Below are 18,974 nucleotides of genomic sequence, written 5' to 3'. Positions count from 1 at the left end.
CCCCATTGCTAGGACCTTTATTTGTATTGTCCCGTCTCAGGGCTTCTTCCTGAGCCCCCAGGAAGCCGCCTGTCTATACCCTCAAAGAATTTTAGAGGAAGAAGGAACCAAAAAGACCCAGGGTCAGCCACCTATGACCCGTTGTGATTTTGTGAATAAAGTTTTCTTGGAACACAGCAAGGTTCTTTCCTGTACGTATTCTCTGGGACTGCTTTCCCACTATCACAGCAGAGGTCAGTAGTTGAGTGAGAGATAGCCCATGAAACCTATAATATTTACTATCCGGCCCTTTACAGAATAGGTTTGCTGACCCCTGAAACAGACCATCTGATCCAAGACCAAAGTCCTACTGTGAGCTCTTGGCAGGTTCAGGACTAGAATCCAGTTCTGCAGAGTCCTAAACATACCATAGCATCCTCCTTATTACCCAGCCCCTCCCCAGCCGAACTCCCTTTCAGTCCTGAGTGGTCACCATCCCTCACCAGCTTTCCCTTCACTGTTTAAGGAAGACCCCACTCATGTATGTTCTTCATCTCCCACTGGAATCTGGGCCCCATGAGCTTCCTGAGCTGACTTGCTCTCTTGACTCTGCAAGAAGCCCACCTAGACTTTGCTCTTCCTTTCTGGAATCCCTGGTCGCTTCCCTTGTGAAAGCCCTGCTTCCCTTCTGGAAGAGTTCCCTTCTGAACACCACAGTAAAGATTTCGATGTCCACTGCCCTGGTAGAGTGGACCGTGTCCTCCTCTCTGTTCACCTCAGGCCACCCAGTTGGGGTTCTCAACCATAGCTTGCTCCAGGATTCCCAGAGGACCTAATTTCAAATGCACATACCCAGGCCCCACCCCAGATTTGAACCAAAACTCTGGGGGTAACCCGAGACCTTGGGAATTTTTACACACCCACACCCACGTACACACACACACACACACGTGGGGTCTGGTCTTGAGCACAGTCTCAGAACCACTTCACGAAGCCATGGGCTTCCCAAGCGTCCTCTAGGTATTAGTCACTGAGGACAACTTCAGAACAAAGTCAGTAGCCAGTGGAATATTGTTCCCTTTAAAAATACCTAAGGAGAAGGCCGTCTTTCTCCTTCTGCTTTCTGCCCCCCCTCTCGCTAGCTCAAGGCCCTAGAATTCTTTCCCATCTCCAGCGCCTCCCAAAGAAACATCACCAATAACACTTTCTCCCCGCCTCTGAGTAGACGAGATAAGAAGATTTTTAAATGAGTTGCTGGCAAAGAATTCATGAGCTTATAAACTATTGAAGTCGGGGTGATGAAGAGAAGGCGGCATTGAAAGGAGAACAGGTACACAGAAATTTCCAGAGGAGGCTTGGAATCCTGGGGCTCGAGGTTTCTTTTTCTGGTGCTCACCAGCTGTCTTGGTTCGGGCGTGGACCTGAAGGCAGCAGGGCCTTGACCTCTCCTCTTCAGCCTCCCTCAGCTGGTAGCACGCCCTGGGCCTCAGCACTTCGGGAAGAGGCAGCAGCCGAAGGACCTTGCGTGGGAGAGACACAGCCCCCCAGGGACTGGGAGCTGGGGGCTGCGCTCCAGGGGCACTGGGCAAAGGAAAGGCAGGACAGGATGGCAGGAGCCGCCTCTGACGAGGAGAGTTCTCCCAGAGGAGAGTTCTCTGAGCCCTCGGGGCTGGTTTCTAGGTGATGGAGACATGGTGACAAAAATAAGTCTTGCTCACCTGAGACAGTAGAATCCAATTCAATTTCAAGTCAGTGTGTGTTTATTGAGTGCCTGATTCAGTTTAGGTGATGGAGAGAATGAGAGAATGAGGACGACAGCCCAAGCAGCAGGCTGACTTGGCCAGAAATTCCCTGGGAGGCTGCCCTGCAGGTCCGAGGGGCCAGAAAACTCAATTGCATCCATTTCACCTATTAGGAAATTGGTAAATCTGAGTCTTGTGAACAAATATTTATTAAGTGTTTCCAGCCTGCCAGGCCTGTCCAGGGGTTGGGGCGGATCAGTGAACCTAGCAGATCCGGGTCCCCGCTCCGATGGACTTTCCATTCTACTGGGGCATCAGCAAGGCCAGTGGGTAAAAGCCAGTGGAGTGGGGTCCGCCATGGGAGGGGTCCACACCAGGAGAAATGTTTAGGATCAGGTAGGATTTGCACTGTGGTTTGAAGGTTAAGTGGGATGTGGATTTTTAAAGGGCTGGAGGCCTTACAGACGGGGGACTGAGCTGCGTGGCCAGGAATGAAAAGGGGGTGCCTGCAAAGGTCTGTGACCAGATCAGCAGGTTCTGCTGGGAGGTACAGGTGCATGCTTGTAACAGAGTGCATGCTGGGAAGTTAGACAAGGGAATGTCGGGATCACATGGGGTTATGGCACGCGACCTATGTACTCAAACATCTTGGGTCCGACTCCCAGCTCTCGTCCTTGCTAACCTTGTGATCCAGACATGCCACTTAACCTCAATAAACTTCATTCTCCTGATCTAGAAAATAGGCATAATCGTAAGTAGCTCGTGTGTTGGTCCCAAGCATTTAGAGGAGATCATGAGTGAGATTAATTGAGATGAATATAAAAGGTTTATTTAGCTATTGAATATTAACATTGGAGAAACAGCTCACTCTCTAGGCAGACCAGAACTCACCGCTAAAAGCTTGCTGGGGAGCTTGTGACGGCTGCATACTGTGGGGGGGTTGCTGCTGCCTGGTCAGCCCTCCCTTTACCACCCTCGGTCCACCTCACAGCAGCCAGGCCGGACGGAATGGTGGCACTGGGGTCAAGGTGAGGCAGGAGAGGTGCCTAGGACACATTTGCATGACTGCGCCTCCTTCAGTTTTGCACCTGAGGCACCCCACTTGCCTCACCCTAGCAGGGGCTCTGCTAAACCTTGGAAGCGTTTTTGGTCTACACAGTGCATTTCTCAAAGTGTGTTCCTTGGTCTACTTAAATCAGTATCCTAGGGGCCGCTTCTTAAAATTATATTCACGGACCCGACACAATCAGCATCTCTGGAGACAAGGTCAGGGGTCAGCATTTCACACACACACACACACACACAGACACACACACACACACACACGGGATGCCCAGGCCCTCTACCCATAGAGTGCTTTAGGTCGGAAGTTCTGAGAGCAGCCCCAGACCAGCAGCATCAGCACAACTCATGAGAAATGCAGATTCTTGTCCACCTTTCCCATAGACTCAGACCATCTGGGGCTGGGGCCCCACCATCTGTATGTTAACAAGCCCTCCTAATTCTGATTCATACGCAGGAGGTTTTAAAAACTACCAATATCCAGCCCCATCCTAGATGAATTAAATCGGAATTCCTTCAGAAGCTTCCCCACCAACCCATTAATCCTAATGGAAGGACAGAGTAGATAATGATCACTGGAAGAAACAGGAAGTTGGCACAAATGTATGAGATTGCGAAGTGTATAGTTGAGCCTTGGGCATTGTCTCAGTTCATTCTTGCAAACAAGCTGTCCCCTGCTGTGGTCTCATTAGCCACTGGAGAATCTGAGGTTCCCAGAGCTTCAGGGGCGTGGCTCGCCCCCCCCCCCACCTGCTCTCCCCAACTAAGGCAGTTTTTCTGGCCTTGACTGGGCATCCCCGAGGCCTGGATCTCCGGGAGGACTGCCTGTCCACTTGGCCCTGTGCAGCTTTCCCAGGTGCTAAAAATTAGCCTGTTGGCAGCCCAGTGCTCAGGCAGAGCAGGGGCTGGGAGAGCTCCACAAAGGGAGCGTGAGGAGACCAGAAGGGAGAGTTGGAGGACACCTTAGGGTTGGGCCCAGAATGGGGAGCCCCCAGGACTCATCACCCCTGGCGTTTGTTGGGGTTTTCACGAAGCCCGGCCCCAGTGCTTGGTGCTTTAAGTGAGCCATCTCCTGTGTGTTCACATGATCTCTGAGGGAGATAACCCTCCCAGGATCGGCACACTTGATCCCAGCTTTGCAGATGAGGAAACCGAGGCCCAAAGACTCTGGAGAACCTGCCCCTGGGTCACCCGTGGGGTCACCAGTGCGATCAGGATGTCTCCGACGGCTCTCCCACCATTCGGGAAATCAGAGGCAGGGTCCCCGGGGCGGAAGGGAGGGGTGAAAAGGTTGGGGAAGCGGGTGATGGGGCGCGGGACGGGGGTGGGACCCGCGAGGAGGGGGTGGGGCTGAGCCGGCAGCCCCCGCCACCCGGCCGCCCTAACTCTCTCGGGTTCTCCCGCGCAGGCCCTTCCTCGTGCTGCCGCCGCTGATGGAGTGGATCCGGGTGGCCGTGGCGCACGCCGGCCACCGCCGCAGCTTCTCCATGGACAGCGACGACGTCCGCCAGGCGGCCCGGCTGCTGCTGCCCGGTGTGGACTGCGAGCCGCGCCAGCTCAGGTAGGGCCGGGGCGCCGCGATCGAGGGGCGCCCTCCCCGGGGAGCCGGCCGGCCGCGCGCAGGCAAGGCTGGGGCTCTGGGCACCCCTCCTCCCCGCCCGCCAGCCGGAGCCCCGCCCCGCGCTTGGCACCCAGCGAACCGTGCGGGCTTGACAAGCAGCGGGTCCCTGCTCTTGCAGGGACGGGGAAGGACAGGAGCAAAGCTGCATGGGAATGCGCCGGTTCTCAGATCGACCAGATAACCGAGTGCTTCTTTCTGTGCGCCTCCTTTCTACTTTCATTCTGCTCCCCTCCCTCCCTCCTCCTGCTCCCCTCCCTCCCTCCTCCTCCTCCCCTCTCTCTGCCAGGCGGAAATGCCAGTCCTGCTGTAGTTTCTGACAACACCTTGCAGGGAACACTTGCTGGCTGGCTAAGAGCACGTCTCTGCTTTGTCGCCTACATGGGGTGGCTCTCTTTCCTAGGTCTGTACCCACGTCTCCCCTCCCCCAGGATAGGAATTCTTCTTGGGCCCCTCAGGGACCCCATGAAGGGGGGTGGGGTGTGTGTGCTAGTTTTCACCCAAAGCAAAAGAAATGCAATTGCTCCCTTGGCTGAGTCAAAACCGGTCTAAATGCAACAAGCAGGAAGCTGGGGGCTGTGTGTGCCTGTGGGTACGCTGTCCTGACTCTGCTGTCTTTGGGGGGTCATGGTCATCATTTCCTCTCTTTATGTCCCAGCTTTGCTGCGATGTAATTGACGTATGACATTGTGGATATTTCAGGTGTACAAGGTGTTGATTTGATACATTTAAATATTGCACAGCGACAACCATCAAAACATTAGCTCACATCTCCCTCCTGTTGTCACACAGTGACCATTTCTTTTTTGTGGGCAAAACATTTAAGACCCACTCTCTTAGCAACTTTCAGGTGTATAGGATACCGTATTTTTAGCTATGATCACCATGTTGCACATGAGATCCCCAGAACTTAAATTCATCTTATAATAGGACGCATGTACCCTTGGACCAACACCTCCCCTTGTCCCCACCCCCCTACTTCTGGCAACCACCATTCTACTCTCCGTTTCTCTGAGCTCCATGTAGATTCCACAGAGAAGTGAGAGCACCCAGTGTTTGTCTCTCTCCCTGTCTGCCTTATTTCACTTAGCATAATGCCCTCAGGGGCCATCCACACTGTTGCAAATGGTAGAGTTTCCTTCTTTCTCGCAGCTGAATAATATTCCATTATGCACATACAGTTTTTTTTCACGTCTCCTTTATCCATTCCTCCATGAACAGACACTCAGGTTGTTTCCATATCTTGACTATGGGGACTCACGCTACAGTCGAACATGGAGGCTGCAGGATTTGAAGTCTTCTTTTCACTTTCTTTGGAGATAAACCCAGAAGTGGGATTACTGGATCATAGGGTAGTTCTTTTTTTTTTTTTTTTTGAGGAACTTTCATACTGTGTTCTATGGTGGAATGGTGGCTGTGCCAATATACACTTCCACCAGGAGTATGCAAGGGTTCCCTTTTCTCCAAATCCTCACCAACCCTTGTTATTTCTTAGCTTTTTGTGGAAAGTTATTCTAACAGGTGTGAGGCCATAGCTCCTGTGGGTTTGATTGGCATTCCTCAGCATCTGGACTTTCTCAACAGTTTGCGGGGTTGGGGGGGTTCATTCAGTTTGTGAGGTCTCTGAGTTCCTTGAGTGCCCCTGTCCCTGAGTGTGATACTTCTGAGCTCTTTGGGGGTGTGTATCTCTGGGTATGAGGTCTCTGCATTGCTGAGAAGTCTGTGTCACATGTCTGTTGGCAGGTCTGTGCTCACACGTGGAGCTTTCTGGCAACTTGAGGGTCTGTGTCCCAGGTTTGAAGTCTCCCGGCTCTTTCGTGTTTCCTGTGCAGGGTTGGAAGACCCTAGGTTCCTTGGGGGTTGTGCCTCCTACCTAGGTTGGTGGTTCTCTCTGAACTCAGAGTACAAGCCCTCTGAGCTGTTGAAAGGCTCTGAATCAGCCTTCACTCTGAATCAGTGTGAAGCCTATTGGCTGGTCAGAGTCTTTTTTCTTGAGGGCCCTGAACTGGCTAGCTGTTTCCCAGGATAGGAGGTCTCTGGCTGTTTAGGGGTTTGTATTCTTGGTGTATGGTGTTCAAGAGAGTTTTGGGTATGTACCCAAAATAGGTCTGTCCACAAGCCTCCGCTCTGTTTCTCTGTCTATCTTCAGATTGTGAGGTTCTAGAAGTATTTGGGGAGTCTGTATTCAGAGTATCACATTCTGAACTTGGGTGTCTGTGTTCAGTGGAGTGAATCCCTTGAGCCAATTATAAGTCTGCATTTACAAGCTGTGTGGGCATCTCTGGAATATGAGAGCTTGGGGAAGTTTGGGCATCTGTACCCAACGTGTGAGTTGTCTGAGCAGGTAGAGGGTCCTTGTCACGGAGTTTGAGATCTCCAAGTTGTTAAATGTTTCATGTCTATCTGCTATTGGGGATCTGTGCTGACAAGTGGAGTTACTGAACTTTTTTGGTGATCTGTATTTCAAGATATGAGTCTAAAATATGTACAGAGCTCACACGACTCAATAATAAAAACTAAACAATCTGATTATAAAATGGGCAGAGGATCTGAATAAACATTTCCCCAAAGAAGACATGCCAATGGCCAACAAGCACATGAAGAGAGATGTTCAGCATCACTTGTCATCAAGAAAATGCGAGTCAAAACCACAGAGATCGCTTCACACCTGTCAGAACGACTGTTAGCAAAAAGACAAGAAAACAAGTGTTATAGTGAGGATGCAGAAAGGGAGAACGCTTATGCACTCTTGGTGGGAATGCAAACTGGTACAGCCCCTATGGAAATTCCTCAAAAAATTAAAAATAGAGCTACCGTAGATGGAATAGCAGTTCCACCTGAAGAAAACAAACACACTAATTAGAAAAGATACATGTACCCCTGTGTTTATTGCACATTGTTTACAATGACTATGATATGGACACACCCTGTGTCTATCGATGGATGAATGAATAAAGAAGATGTGGTGTATATATTTTATATACACACATACACACACACACACACACACACACAGCAAAATACTACTTAGTCATCAAAACCAATGAAATCTTGCCTTTTACAACACAGATAGACCTTGAGGGAATTATGCTAACTGAAATAAGTCAGACAGAGGAAGACAAATACCACATGATTTCATTTATATATGGTATCTTAAAAAAATCAAAGCAACAACGACAAAACTCAGACTCATGGATACAAAGAACAGATTGGTGGTTGCCAGCGGCACAGGGAATGGGGGAGTGGGCAAAATGGGCGAAGGGGATTAGGAAGTACAGACTTCTAGTTATAAAACAAGTAAGTCATGGGCGCCTGGGTGGCTCAGTGCGTTGGGCGACTGCCTTCGGCTCAGGTCATGGTCCTGGGGTCCCGGGATCAAGTCCCACGTTGGGCTCGCTGCTCAGCAGGGAGTCTGCCTCTCCCGCTGACCTCCCATGCTCTCTCACTCTCATTCTCGCTCTCTCAAATTGATTAACTCTTTAAAAATAAATAAATAAAATAAGTAAGTCATGAGGATGGGGAATATATTCAGTAATGCTTATTAACTTGTCAGGCGACAGATGGCAACAAGACTTCTGATGGTGACCATGTCACAAGGTACACAAGTGTCAAATCACGCTATTGGGTACATCTAAAGCTAATATAATCCCGTACATCGATTATGGCTCGATAAGTAAAAATAAATTTTTAAGACACCTTAGGACGAATGTCTTCAAAGATTTAAGAGGCCTCACATGCTAAACATGCTCGAGATATTTCAGACTCAAACTTGGAAACCCACACCCTGGATGAGTTTAAAGACTCACGCCTTGAACCCCAGATGCCATAGAGGCAAACCGGGAACACAGACCCTCAAAGAGTTCAGAGACTTTATACACCGAACACACACTGTGGAAGACTCCAGACTCACACATAATCACCATTTTCAAATCCCTTCATCTAGCCTAATCATGTGACCAGACCTCAGAGATTTCCACCCTCCAAGGATCTGATTGGGGTCTGCAAGGAAATGGAGGGTTTTCAGCATAAAACAGAGCCCCCTGAAGACCCAGAGGTGCCCTTCAGCCAGGGAACACACAGGGGCTGATCTAAGTCATTGCTTGCCATGTGTTAGGCTGCTTGAAGTGCTTTACACAGAAGAATAATAACTAATATTTCCCAAATCTTACGGAAGTGGATACTTTATTGTGCCCACTTGGTAAGGAAACTAAGGCACAGATAGGTTAAGGAACACGTCCAAGATCATAGAACTAGTAAGTGATGAAACCAGGCTATGGACCCAGATGGCCCACAGTCCTAACCACTGAGTTGTACTCTCCTTGAGTTTCTGTCCAGGCAGTCTAGGCAGGTTCTACCTGCACTGCCGTCCCTCATGCCTTGCCATCTGGAATAACAGCATGTCTTGGGGAGAGGCTAAGGAGCATTTACTAAGCACCTACTATGTGCCAGTTATCGATTACAACAGGAGATTTACATCTTGAATCTGAGCTGACCTTGAGGCTCTAGCTCTTCTCTTTGCAACAGTCCTGAGTCTGCTGGATGGCCGTGAACTAAGATGTCTCCTTAACTGCGGCTGCCGAGCATTCCCTGTTTGCCACGTTCTCAGGAGACTCCATAGCTTAAAGGTTAGGAGACTGGGCTCCAGAGTCCCATCGTCTAGATCCAAATCAACACCACCACAGTTAATTAGCTGTGTGTCCTTGGGCAAGCTAGTTAGCCTCTCTGGACCTCTTGTTTCCCAACCCGTAACATCGCCATTAGGAAAGTAGCCGCCATCAGAGGTTGTTGGTGCAGACACAAAGTGGGCCCAAGACCATGACACACCTGCACAGACAAGGCCTGAAAGGAAGAAAGTGCTCACGACATGATCAGTATTAACTAACATTGCTCCCATGCCTCTACTAACCCTGAAATAACAATGGAGACTTTTAGCTATGCATTACTTTATAATTCTTTTTTTTCAAGATTGCATTTATTTAATTGAGAGAGAGAGAGAGAGAGAGAACAAACAGTGGAGGGTGGTGCAAAGGGAAGCTGAGAAGCAGACTCCCCATTGAGCAGGGAGCCTGATGCAGGGCTCGATCCCCGGACCCAAGGATCATGACTTGAAGTGAAGGCGGACACTTAATCAACCGAACCATACAGGTTCCCCATATCGCTTTATAATTCTTAAAAGCTTTTAAGGTTTTCTCATGTGAACCTCAAAAGAGATGCTGTTGTTATCCAGGAAAGCAGTGCCATCCCAATTTACAGAGGAAGAAATCAAGGCCCAGCAAGACGAGGTAATTCTTCCAGCATCACATAGTTACTAAGTGACAGGGTTGGGAGCCAGATATCAGACCCAGACACCCAGAGATAAAAATTTTTCTGGTTCCCCAACACCAGACCTAGACTCAGTCCTCTATGAGGATTCTAGCAACCCTCTTCGAGATGATTTTTTTCCTTCTTGCAATTCTGTACACGGAGCATGAGCTTCCAAGAGCCGGTGTCCATCTCCATGCCCCAAGTCCAGCACGGAGCTCTTACAAGCACACAGGATGGGAGTGAGATGCCCTGGGCAGGCCAGAGTGCGCAGGTGCAGAGCAGGGAGACAAAGGAAGGCAGTTCCATTCAGTGTCCAGGCTATTTTGAGTCCTTTAGCTCTCAATTCTTGACTCTTTTGTCTCCAGAACCATGATTGGTGTGTAGAAGACATAATCATTGACTGGCCCAGCCAAGTGTTCAAGTTTGGAAATCCTTTTTGAAGAGAAAAAGAAAATACAATATTTCATTAGCTTTCCTTTTTTTTTTTTTTTTAAGATTTTATTTATTTATTTGACAGGCAGAGATCACAAGTAGGCAGAGAGGCAGGCAGAGAGAGAGGAGGAAGCAGGCTCCCTGCTGAGCAGAGAGCCCGACGTGGGACTCGATCCCAGGCCCCTGAGATCATGACCTGAGCCGAAGGCAGCGGCCCAACCCACTGAGCCACCCAGGCGCCCATTAGCTTTCCTTAATAGTAAGCATAAGACTCAGAAATTCCATTAACTAGACTAAATTAAGTACATGAAGGAGGCACCTGTTTTTTTAAAAAAAGTATTTCTCAGTCTAGGCAACATGCAGACCTATCTATACATCGATTTTCCCACCTCATTTCATGTGACCTGAAGGAGGAATTGCTGTCTCCAGTCTGCAGAAAGATTGGCCCATTCAGATATCCAAAAGATAGGTATTGGACTCCTACTCTGTGCCTGGTACTCAGTCTTCATGGCGTGCCATCCCCAACAATTGTGCAAGGCAGGCTTGGTTATCCCATTTTACAGATGGGAAGGCTGAGGCTCACTGAGGCTGTGGAAATGGTCTGAGGTCACACAGCTACTGTGAGGCAGGTGCATTCTAGAATAGAGGACTTGGGGAGTGGAGATAACATTATGGTCTCCTTCTCCCCCTGCCCCCTCCCTTCTCCCCCTGCCCCCCAGACTTCATTCTTCCCAGTTTCCAGGTACGCTCCTGTTCTGAGCCCCAGGCACAGAGGAGGGAGCTCGCCTCTCTCAGTAAACAGCCCTAGAAAGGGACAGGTCCTTGGATGCTCTAACCAATTCAGGAACTTGGGATCTTGGTGTTGGCGGCTAGAGTGTCATGACGATTAGCACATATAATTACCTACCAGCTGGCCGAGGTGTCCTGGTGGGAGGCAGCCTGGATACCAGCTGGGACAGAGCCACCAGAGTCAAGGATTCTCAGGTCTGTTCCTAGTGCAGCCATTGATTTTCAGAGTGACCTTGGCCAAATGCAGCCAAAGCACTTTTGTCTTTACTCAGCTAATGATAAAGCCTTACCACTGTGATGGGTTTTGTTCAAAAGGAACACCCTTTGATGCCACTGCAGTGTGGGAGCTGACAGTGTGACCCATTTGTTCTTCCTTAATTAAAGTATCAGATAATCTAAACCTGGAACATTCAGCCTTTTCTCTCTTTTCTTTTCCCTCTCCTTAGGGAGGTGGGAGAGGGGGTCCAGACAGAATAAAGGAAAGAACAAATAAGACATCCTGGCAGCGTTTCTACATTTTCTTATTAATGATTGGTCTTGAAACATTTTAGAAATACGAAGACTAAATGCTGTTTATTTTCCCATATTTCTAAGAGGCAATTTTTCTGCTCCGGAGTGGAACTGTATTGAAATAATGGTGAAAAGGCATGTTCTCAAATCCTAACTTAGCCGATAAACAGCACCTAGCAACAGGATTTGGGGGTTGTCCGAACCTTGAGCTTGCTCCGGGAAATAGTTACTCTTTTTGCAAGGAGCACCAGAATCTGAGCTGTCCCAGCATGGGTAAGTTTGGGAGTGGTACGGCGCAGAGGGTGTCAGAATGGGATACCAGGGTCGTTTTGTTCTTTTCTTCACTCTTTTGCTGTGTTTATTGAGCACTCCTAGGTGCCAGACCCCACTCTAGATGCTCTCACCTGGGTCTGCTGCTTTGTAACAGGTGACCTTGGACAAGTCACTTCACCCGCCTCATGGGATGAGATTCATTCCCTGTAAAGATGCAGTGACAGCTGCTTCATGGGCTGGGGACCCCCAGAAGGGAGTCGAGTATGAATTTAACGATTCGCACCAAAGCTTGACTTACTTTTAATTCTTCTTGGGTCTCTGGATCAACTTTAGAGGTTAACAGGCTTTGTCATTTGTCCACTTTGGGTTAAACTGGGTTCGAAGGTGAAGGTTGTGCCCCAAGAGTACCCGTCCTAACATTCTGGTGCCTCCCACCGAGCCCTGTAATGACAGCTGGAAGTTTGGGTTCGTTTACCAAACACGTATGGGATGCTGCTGGTCGGTCAGGCCCCATGGGGGCTGAGGGACACCACATCAGCGCCACAGCATCTGGTGGTCACCGAGTCACCGAGGAGACAGACCTCATGCTGTGGGAGCTGTTGGCCTTCATTCCTATAAGAGGATCAGCCGGATGAGGGGAGTTCTGACTGTGGATGTCAGAAGGAGAAAGGCTCCCCACCGTCCTCCCTGCATCTGTGTGGAGCCAGGCCTTGTTCTGGGCTCAGAGAGGACCGAGACCCCAGGACTGAGGCACCACTAGGGAGACCCGGACAATAAACAATAGTACGAATGGGCAAGATGATTTCACGGAGTCTGAGTGCTACAAAGAAAGTGAACCGGTGTGGGGGCAGATAGGAATTGAAGAGGTGCTTGGAGAGCATCTTGGGCTCTGGAGGGGAAAGACAGTGTGACAAGGTACACTGGTATCATAGGCAGGGGACACTGGAGTCACATTCAGGCCAGCAGTCCCTTTGGTCACCTCTACATCAACCCCCGAATCCAGACCTGGGGCCTCCCTGTTCTCTCCCTCGGAAGGTCACCTGTGGAAGCGGAGCATCTGGCCCCTGGCATGGCTCCGGGGGCCCTGGAAGGCTCCCCTGCCTCTCACGGAGTCGGGAGCTACTCTCTCTTCCTCCTTGGAATGCCCTTGTCCTTGCCCGGCTCTGGAAAATTCCTGCAGCTCCCCGAGGCCTCTTGGGCTGGGCTGGCCTGAAAGCACAGCCCCAGGACGCCACCCCAGTCCTCACCACCAGTGGGCATGAAGTCCGTGCTGCAGGCCCCAGGGTGACCCCAGCAGAGCTCCCGCCACCCCCACACTGAGGCCCGTGCACTAGCGCCTCCAGGAATTCAGAAAAGCGCTCTCTTGTGATCCCAGGAGAGTCACTGTGGGGCTCCGATGTCCTCCCCTAATGATGTCAGGGACAGGCCTCAAAGCCTGCTCCAGGGGCTGCTGCCGGCCAGCCGGGCAGTCCTGGGCTCAGCAGGCGTGTACCCAGCACCTACGGTGTCCACCCAGGGGGGCAGGGGCAGTACAGACGGGACCTCCAAGTAATGACCGAAAAATGTGGTCACTCTTCTAACATCGGGCAGGCAAGACTGGGCTCCAGGAGCGCTAGACAGGCGGGAGGCAGCCTTTGATGTGCATGGTGCAGGGTGAACTGAGTGCTGAGGCCGAGACACTGAAGAGAGGAGAGGCAGGGAAGTCAGTCCACACAGAGGGAACCTTGGAACGCCTCCAGGTGGGAGCGTGTGTTGGAGAAAATGAGGAATTCAGACCACGGGAGCATCCCGGGTCTGAGCCGCCTCCTGGGGGCCAGGCCCTGGACCAGGCGTGGGATGTGGGGCTGAGCTCTACGTGTGGCGGACTTCCACACGGAATTCTGACTGTGCGTGCAGGAGGTGGGAACCGTCGCAGACTCTGAAGCTGGGAGAGGACATCAGATTTGTATTTTATTTTATTTTATTTTTAAGGTTTATTTAATTTAGAGAGAGAGCAAGAGAGAATGCCTTGGGGGGAGGGGTAGAGAGAGAGAGAATCTCAAACAGACACCATGCTGAGCGTGTAACCCAAGGCGGGGCTCCATCTCAGGACCCTAAGATCATGACCTGAGCTGAGATCAGGAGTCAGATGCTTAACCTACTGAGCCCCCGGGCGCCCCCAGATTTATGTTGGAGAAAGAGGGTATGGTGGCCGTGTGGACCAGATGGCGGGGGTGGGCCAGGGGCCCAGAAGCTGTTGCAGGAACCCAGGCGAGAGAAGCTATAGCTGGACTGAGGGGTCGGGGGGGCAGACACACAGCGAAGGTGGAAGGGGCAGGACTCAGTGACCCCTCCAGGGTGAGGGAATGAAGGGTGTTGGGCGTGACCCTGGCAGCAGGGGAAGGGGGAGTGCTGGGGAGACAGTGTTGCCTGGGGACAGAGTTCTGATTTGGGAAGATGAAAAAGCTCCTGGGAGAAGCGACCGTGACCATGGCATGACAGTGGGAACATACTCAATGCTACGGAACAACACCTTTAAAATGTTTGAAATGGTAAATCTGTGTTGCGTATACTTTACCAGAATTTTTTTTTTAATGGCCGTGTCACCAAGTGAAAAAGACCACGTAGGACAGCGTATAAGGGGTCAGCTTTGTATGACGAATGCACGTATATTTGCCATCTGTGTTAGGCCGTATCTGGATGGGGAGAAACCGCTACCCAGGGTGGTGTCGGTACCCGAGGAGGGGGTTGGAAAACAGGGTGTATGGGTTTCCTGTGGCTGCCGTGGACGGAATGGCTTAGAACAGCACATGCGATGGTCTCACAGCTCTGGAGGCCAGAAGTCCAAAATCAAGGTGTCGACAGGGCTGTGCTCCTTCCACATCCTCTGGGGGAGGATCCTTCCTTGCCTCTTCCGGCTTCTAGAAGCCCTGGCTGTTCCTTGGCCTGTGTAGCATCACCCCAATCTCTGCCTCCTCCTCACGTGGCCTTTCTTCTCTCTGTGTCTCCAACCACATTTTCATCTGCTTATGGGGACACCAGTCCTATTGGATTGCGACCCACCTCTTAACTTGATTACATCCAGAAAGACCCTGTTTCCAAAGTGGCATTCACAGGTAAGGGGGTGGGGAGCTAGGATGTCAACATATTAATGGGGAACGTAATTCAACCCATCCCATGGGGGGAACAGAGATGGGAGGGAAACTCACTTAAATGTTGGATTTTGTAGCATGATGTACCAATTCCCCTCACCAGATTTTTACAGCATAAAGTCACTCTGGGGTTTCTGTTTTGGGAGAGTGTGTAGCTAGGGATGATTTTAACAAATACGGGGCAAGGACAATGTGGGGTAAGTAAGAGTAGGTTCAGTTGTGAAAATGTCCAAACCAGGGAGAGCTGGCTGTCCACTGAAATGTGAGAGTCCGTGTATGGCTTTTTCCCCAAACCAGCCTGCCTAGGGGCAGGTGCACTCCCCGAGCTTCTAATAGAGAGGAAGCAGAGCACAGTGCTTAGGAGTGTAGGCCCTGCAGGCTGACTGCCTGAGTTCCAGTCCTGGCTTGACCACTTACTGTCTGTGTGACCTTAGACAAGTTGCTCACCTCTCTGGGCCTCAGTTTCTGTATCTTGCAAAACAGGGAATTGCCCACCTCATAAGGTTGTGGGAAGGATCAGATCAAATAATACCCATTTATGGAGCAGCGCCTGAGTGGCTCAGTTGGTTAAACATCCAACTCTTGATTTCCGCTCAGGTTATGATCTCAGGGTCGTGAGATCGAGCCCTGAGTCCGGTTCCATGCTTCGTGCGGAGTCTGCTTATTCCTCTCCCTCTCCCCTCTGCCCCTCACCCACTTATGCTCTCTCTTCCTCCCTCTCTCTCTCCAAAATAAGTAAATAAAATCTCTTAAAAAACTAAATATATATTTATTAGGACCACGTGGCATATAAACCATGTAGCACACCTGTGTCATAGTAAATGCACATTAAAGTGATAAGTGATTATGCTTATTCCGCCACTCAGGTCCAAGGTCTGCTTCTCCTTGTTGCCAAAAACAATAGCTTCAACTTCCTCTGAGAGAGGGAGGAGATGAGTATCTTGACGAGATGTGGTAGGATCCCACCAGGGACACGGTTTTTAGCCCAGACTGAGGCCGGGCGAGCCTCCACCCTCCCCCGCCCCCACTGCTGAGGCAGCCACCCCAACATGCAGCAAGAGAATCAAGCTGGGGGCCCCTCTCCCACCCCAGTGACAGGCAAGAGTTTTGAAGGCCATCACTGGCTAGAGTACCCCAGTACCCCATGTCCTCAAAGCAGTCACACGCCCATCACTGTGGCATTGACCCATGAGTGGGGTCACTAGAGGGAAGAGGTAGCAGAATAAAAGGGGGGGAGTGTGTGGACAAAGGTCCATATGGCTCCTGACTGGCAGGGCCTTGTCTCAGGTGAGCAAGAAGTTAGGGAAGAGGTTAGGGGGCATAGAATATTCCAGAAGAAAGGGTCATGCAGCATGGACTGAGACAGCTGGCTTATTTATCTTGTTAGAGCTGGGGCAGAAATCAGATACACCTGAACTCTGGGACCTACCACAAAGCCTGGCGCATAGCTGGGTCTAGTAGGTATTTGTAGAAGGAAGGGAAGGAGGGCAGTTGAGTTACTAGGTATGTTGTTGGGACTAAAAGTCAACAGACTAAGACTTTTCTTGGATTAAAGCAGATGCAAAGAGGCTTCATCATGGAGACGTGGGTAGACACAGGAGAGTCAGGTGTCTCGCAGAGAGGTCTCAACTATGGAGGCCTTTGGGGGAGACGCTGGCAGATGAGTGCCCACCGATGTCTCGGGGGGTAGGTGAGAGTGCCCCAGGAGAGGGACTGATGCAGAGGAATCGCCATGACACCAAGGGAGAAGGACACTCCGACACTAGGTCAGAGAAGAGCCTGAAGAAGGTGAGGTGGTGGGTGCCAAGGGAACCCAGGCGGAGAGGGACCACCAGAACCCCAGGCTGCGGCCCCCACATCCTGGAAAGAACCGCACTGTCTGCAGCCGCGCTCTAAGCCTCGGCGTGGGCGGAAACCATATTGCAGGCGACAGACAGTTTGCTAACACTTGGAATTTGTTCTGAGCTTTCAGAGTGCTGAAAGCAAAACAGAAACACATTGGATGCTCGCAGCGACACGGAGAACTACGTCTTCAGTGGCATTCGGGGCTTGCTTCCAAGCTGGAGCTTCTGACCGAGCTGGCAGTGTGAGGGTCTGTGTCTGCCATGTGGGATTTAGCTTGCAGAGAACAGGGACTTTCCTTTTTTCTTTTTTTTGGACTTCTTTTGTGGGGGGCCTCCCCTTGAGTTTGTTAAATTTCTACCCAGGGTGCATATTTACTTCCCTGCCAGCAAATCTCTCAAACTCTAGTTTAGAATATTATTTATAGGGGCACCTGGGTGGTTCAGTGGATTAAGCCTCTGCCTTCAGCTCGGGTCATGATCTCAGGGTCCTGGGATCAAGCCCCGCATCGGGCTCTCTGCTCAGCAGGAAGCCTGCTTCCTCCTCTCTCTCTCTGCCTGCCTCTCCAAATACTTGAGATCTCTGTCTATCAAATAAATAAATAAAATCTTTAAAAAAATAATTTAAAAAATAAAATAAAATATTATTTATACAGGAACAGTATTTTCCTTTGCAATCAGTCAGGCAGCCAGTACTTTTTACAGAGGTTTGTGTTTGGTACAAAGTACTTAGTACAAAACCATGACAACAAAGGAGCTCCAGATAACAAGGAAGGAGCAGGTTCCCTCCTTCCGCATGTCTGTAGTCTTCACAAAGTGCTCTGTGTGCACGCCATTTTTCCAGAATGAACTTCTCTTTCTCCAGCTCATGAAGTTGCTCTACGAGATGTTGAGAACCCCCCAAACTCGATGATCTCCAAAGATCTCCTTTCTAGCCCTGAAGATTATTTCATCTTGTGGCCTGACGTTAGATGGGCAGATGGCAATGAGACCTTTACCTGTAGGGGAAACCGAGGCACACAAAAATGGAAAGAAATACGTGGAGCGTCAACTCGTGGCCGCTCCCGGATCTTAGCAGATGATAGAGGGAACTAACGATGGAGAACCTGCCTGGGCCAGACACCATCCTGGCTGCCTCTCACACTCTGCTCCATTCAGCTCTATGAGAGGGCTTTGTTTTCCTTGGCACACCGAGAACACCAGGTCTCTGGGAAGTTAGGATGTCCCACCATCACATGTAGAATGTGTCCCATCTTGGATTCGAACCAAGTCTGTCTCTGCCAAAGGGCTATCTCCAGTCAGGGAATCAATATGGGGAAATGTGAAAGTCACTTTGAATGAGGGCCTCAGATTCATCTTGAAAGACTCAGCTTCTGGCCTTTGTTCCTCTTAGAGATTAGGGTGTACGGCCACCTCTTGCACCAACCCAACAGTTTCAGCGCGGACCATAGTCATATATCCTTGTGAAGACGTGACGTGGAACTATTCTAACAACTGGCCGAGAAATACACGAAGGACTCAACCTCACGAGTCATCCTGAAATGCTTTCCAAACCACACCTGGGTATGCCCTTTCCCACCCTTCAGACCAAGCCAAAAAGCTACAGTGTCATGACCCCAGATTTGAGCAAAGATGTAGAACGGTGAGACTGCCTCTGGACCACCATGTAGTGCTCCGAATCCACTTTCTTTTTTTTTTTTTTTTAAGATTTTATTTATTATTTGGCAGACAGATCACAAGTAGTCAGAGGGGCAGACAGAGAGAGAGCAGGGTGCGTGGGGGATGGGGAAGCAGGCTCCCGCTGAGCAGAGCCTGATGCGGGGCTCCATCCCAGGACCCTGGGATCATGATCTGAGCTGAAGACAGAGGCTTTAACCCACTGAGCCACCCAGGAGCACACCCCCAGCCCCCCGAATCCACTTTCAAGTAAACTTGAAAATGCGTTATTCCACTCTTCAATCTATACCCAAGAGAAACTCCTCCATATGGAAATAAGGAGGCGTACACAAAGATGTTCATTCTGTATTTATAATAGCAAAATAAAGAAAAAGGAAAAGAAACAAGCTGTCTGCAAGACAAGGAATGAATAAAGGTTTGTTCAATAGAATACCAGACAGCAAGGAAAATAAATGAGCCAGATCTACATGTTATTACACAGCCAAAACCCCAGAAATGTAATACTGTGTACAAAAAGAGGAAGAAAAAAAAAAAGGCAAATCGAGGCAGGATTTTGTATAGTGTGCTAACATTTACATAATGTTTACCAGCGTGCAAAACGGTTTGCGTATTACCA

General features: G+C 50.1%; 1 protein-coding gene across 4 annotated transcripts in view; it reads left to right on the top strand.

The window, feature by feature from the left end:
* The window catches only part of BTBD11 (BTB domain containing 11), a 290,646-nt gene that overhangs the window by 208,675 nt on the left and 62,997 nt on the right, over positions 1-18,974 (top strand). For all 4 annotated transcript variants that reach the window (XM_044227574.1, XM_044227573.1, XM_044227575.1 and 1 more), the window contains one exon: positions 4,192-4,344. In XM_044227574.1, the coding sequence (XP_044083509.1) occupies positions 4,192-4,344 (153 nt within the window). The remainder of the gene's footprint in view (positions 1-4,191; positions 4,345-18,974) is intronic.

The sequence above is a fragment of the Neovison vison genome, chromosome 12, assembly GCF_020171115.1.
Source record: "Neovison vison isolate M4711 chromosome 12, ASM_NN_V1, whole genome shotgun sequence".
Classification (NCBI taxonomy): domain Eukaryota; kingdom Metazoa; phylum Chordata; class Mammalia; order Carnivora; family Mustelidae; genus Neogale; species Neogale vison.
Note: the sequence above shows the minus strand (reverse complement) of the source record. Positions and strands in the feature narration are given on the sequence as shown.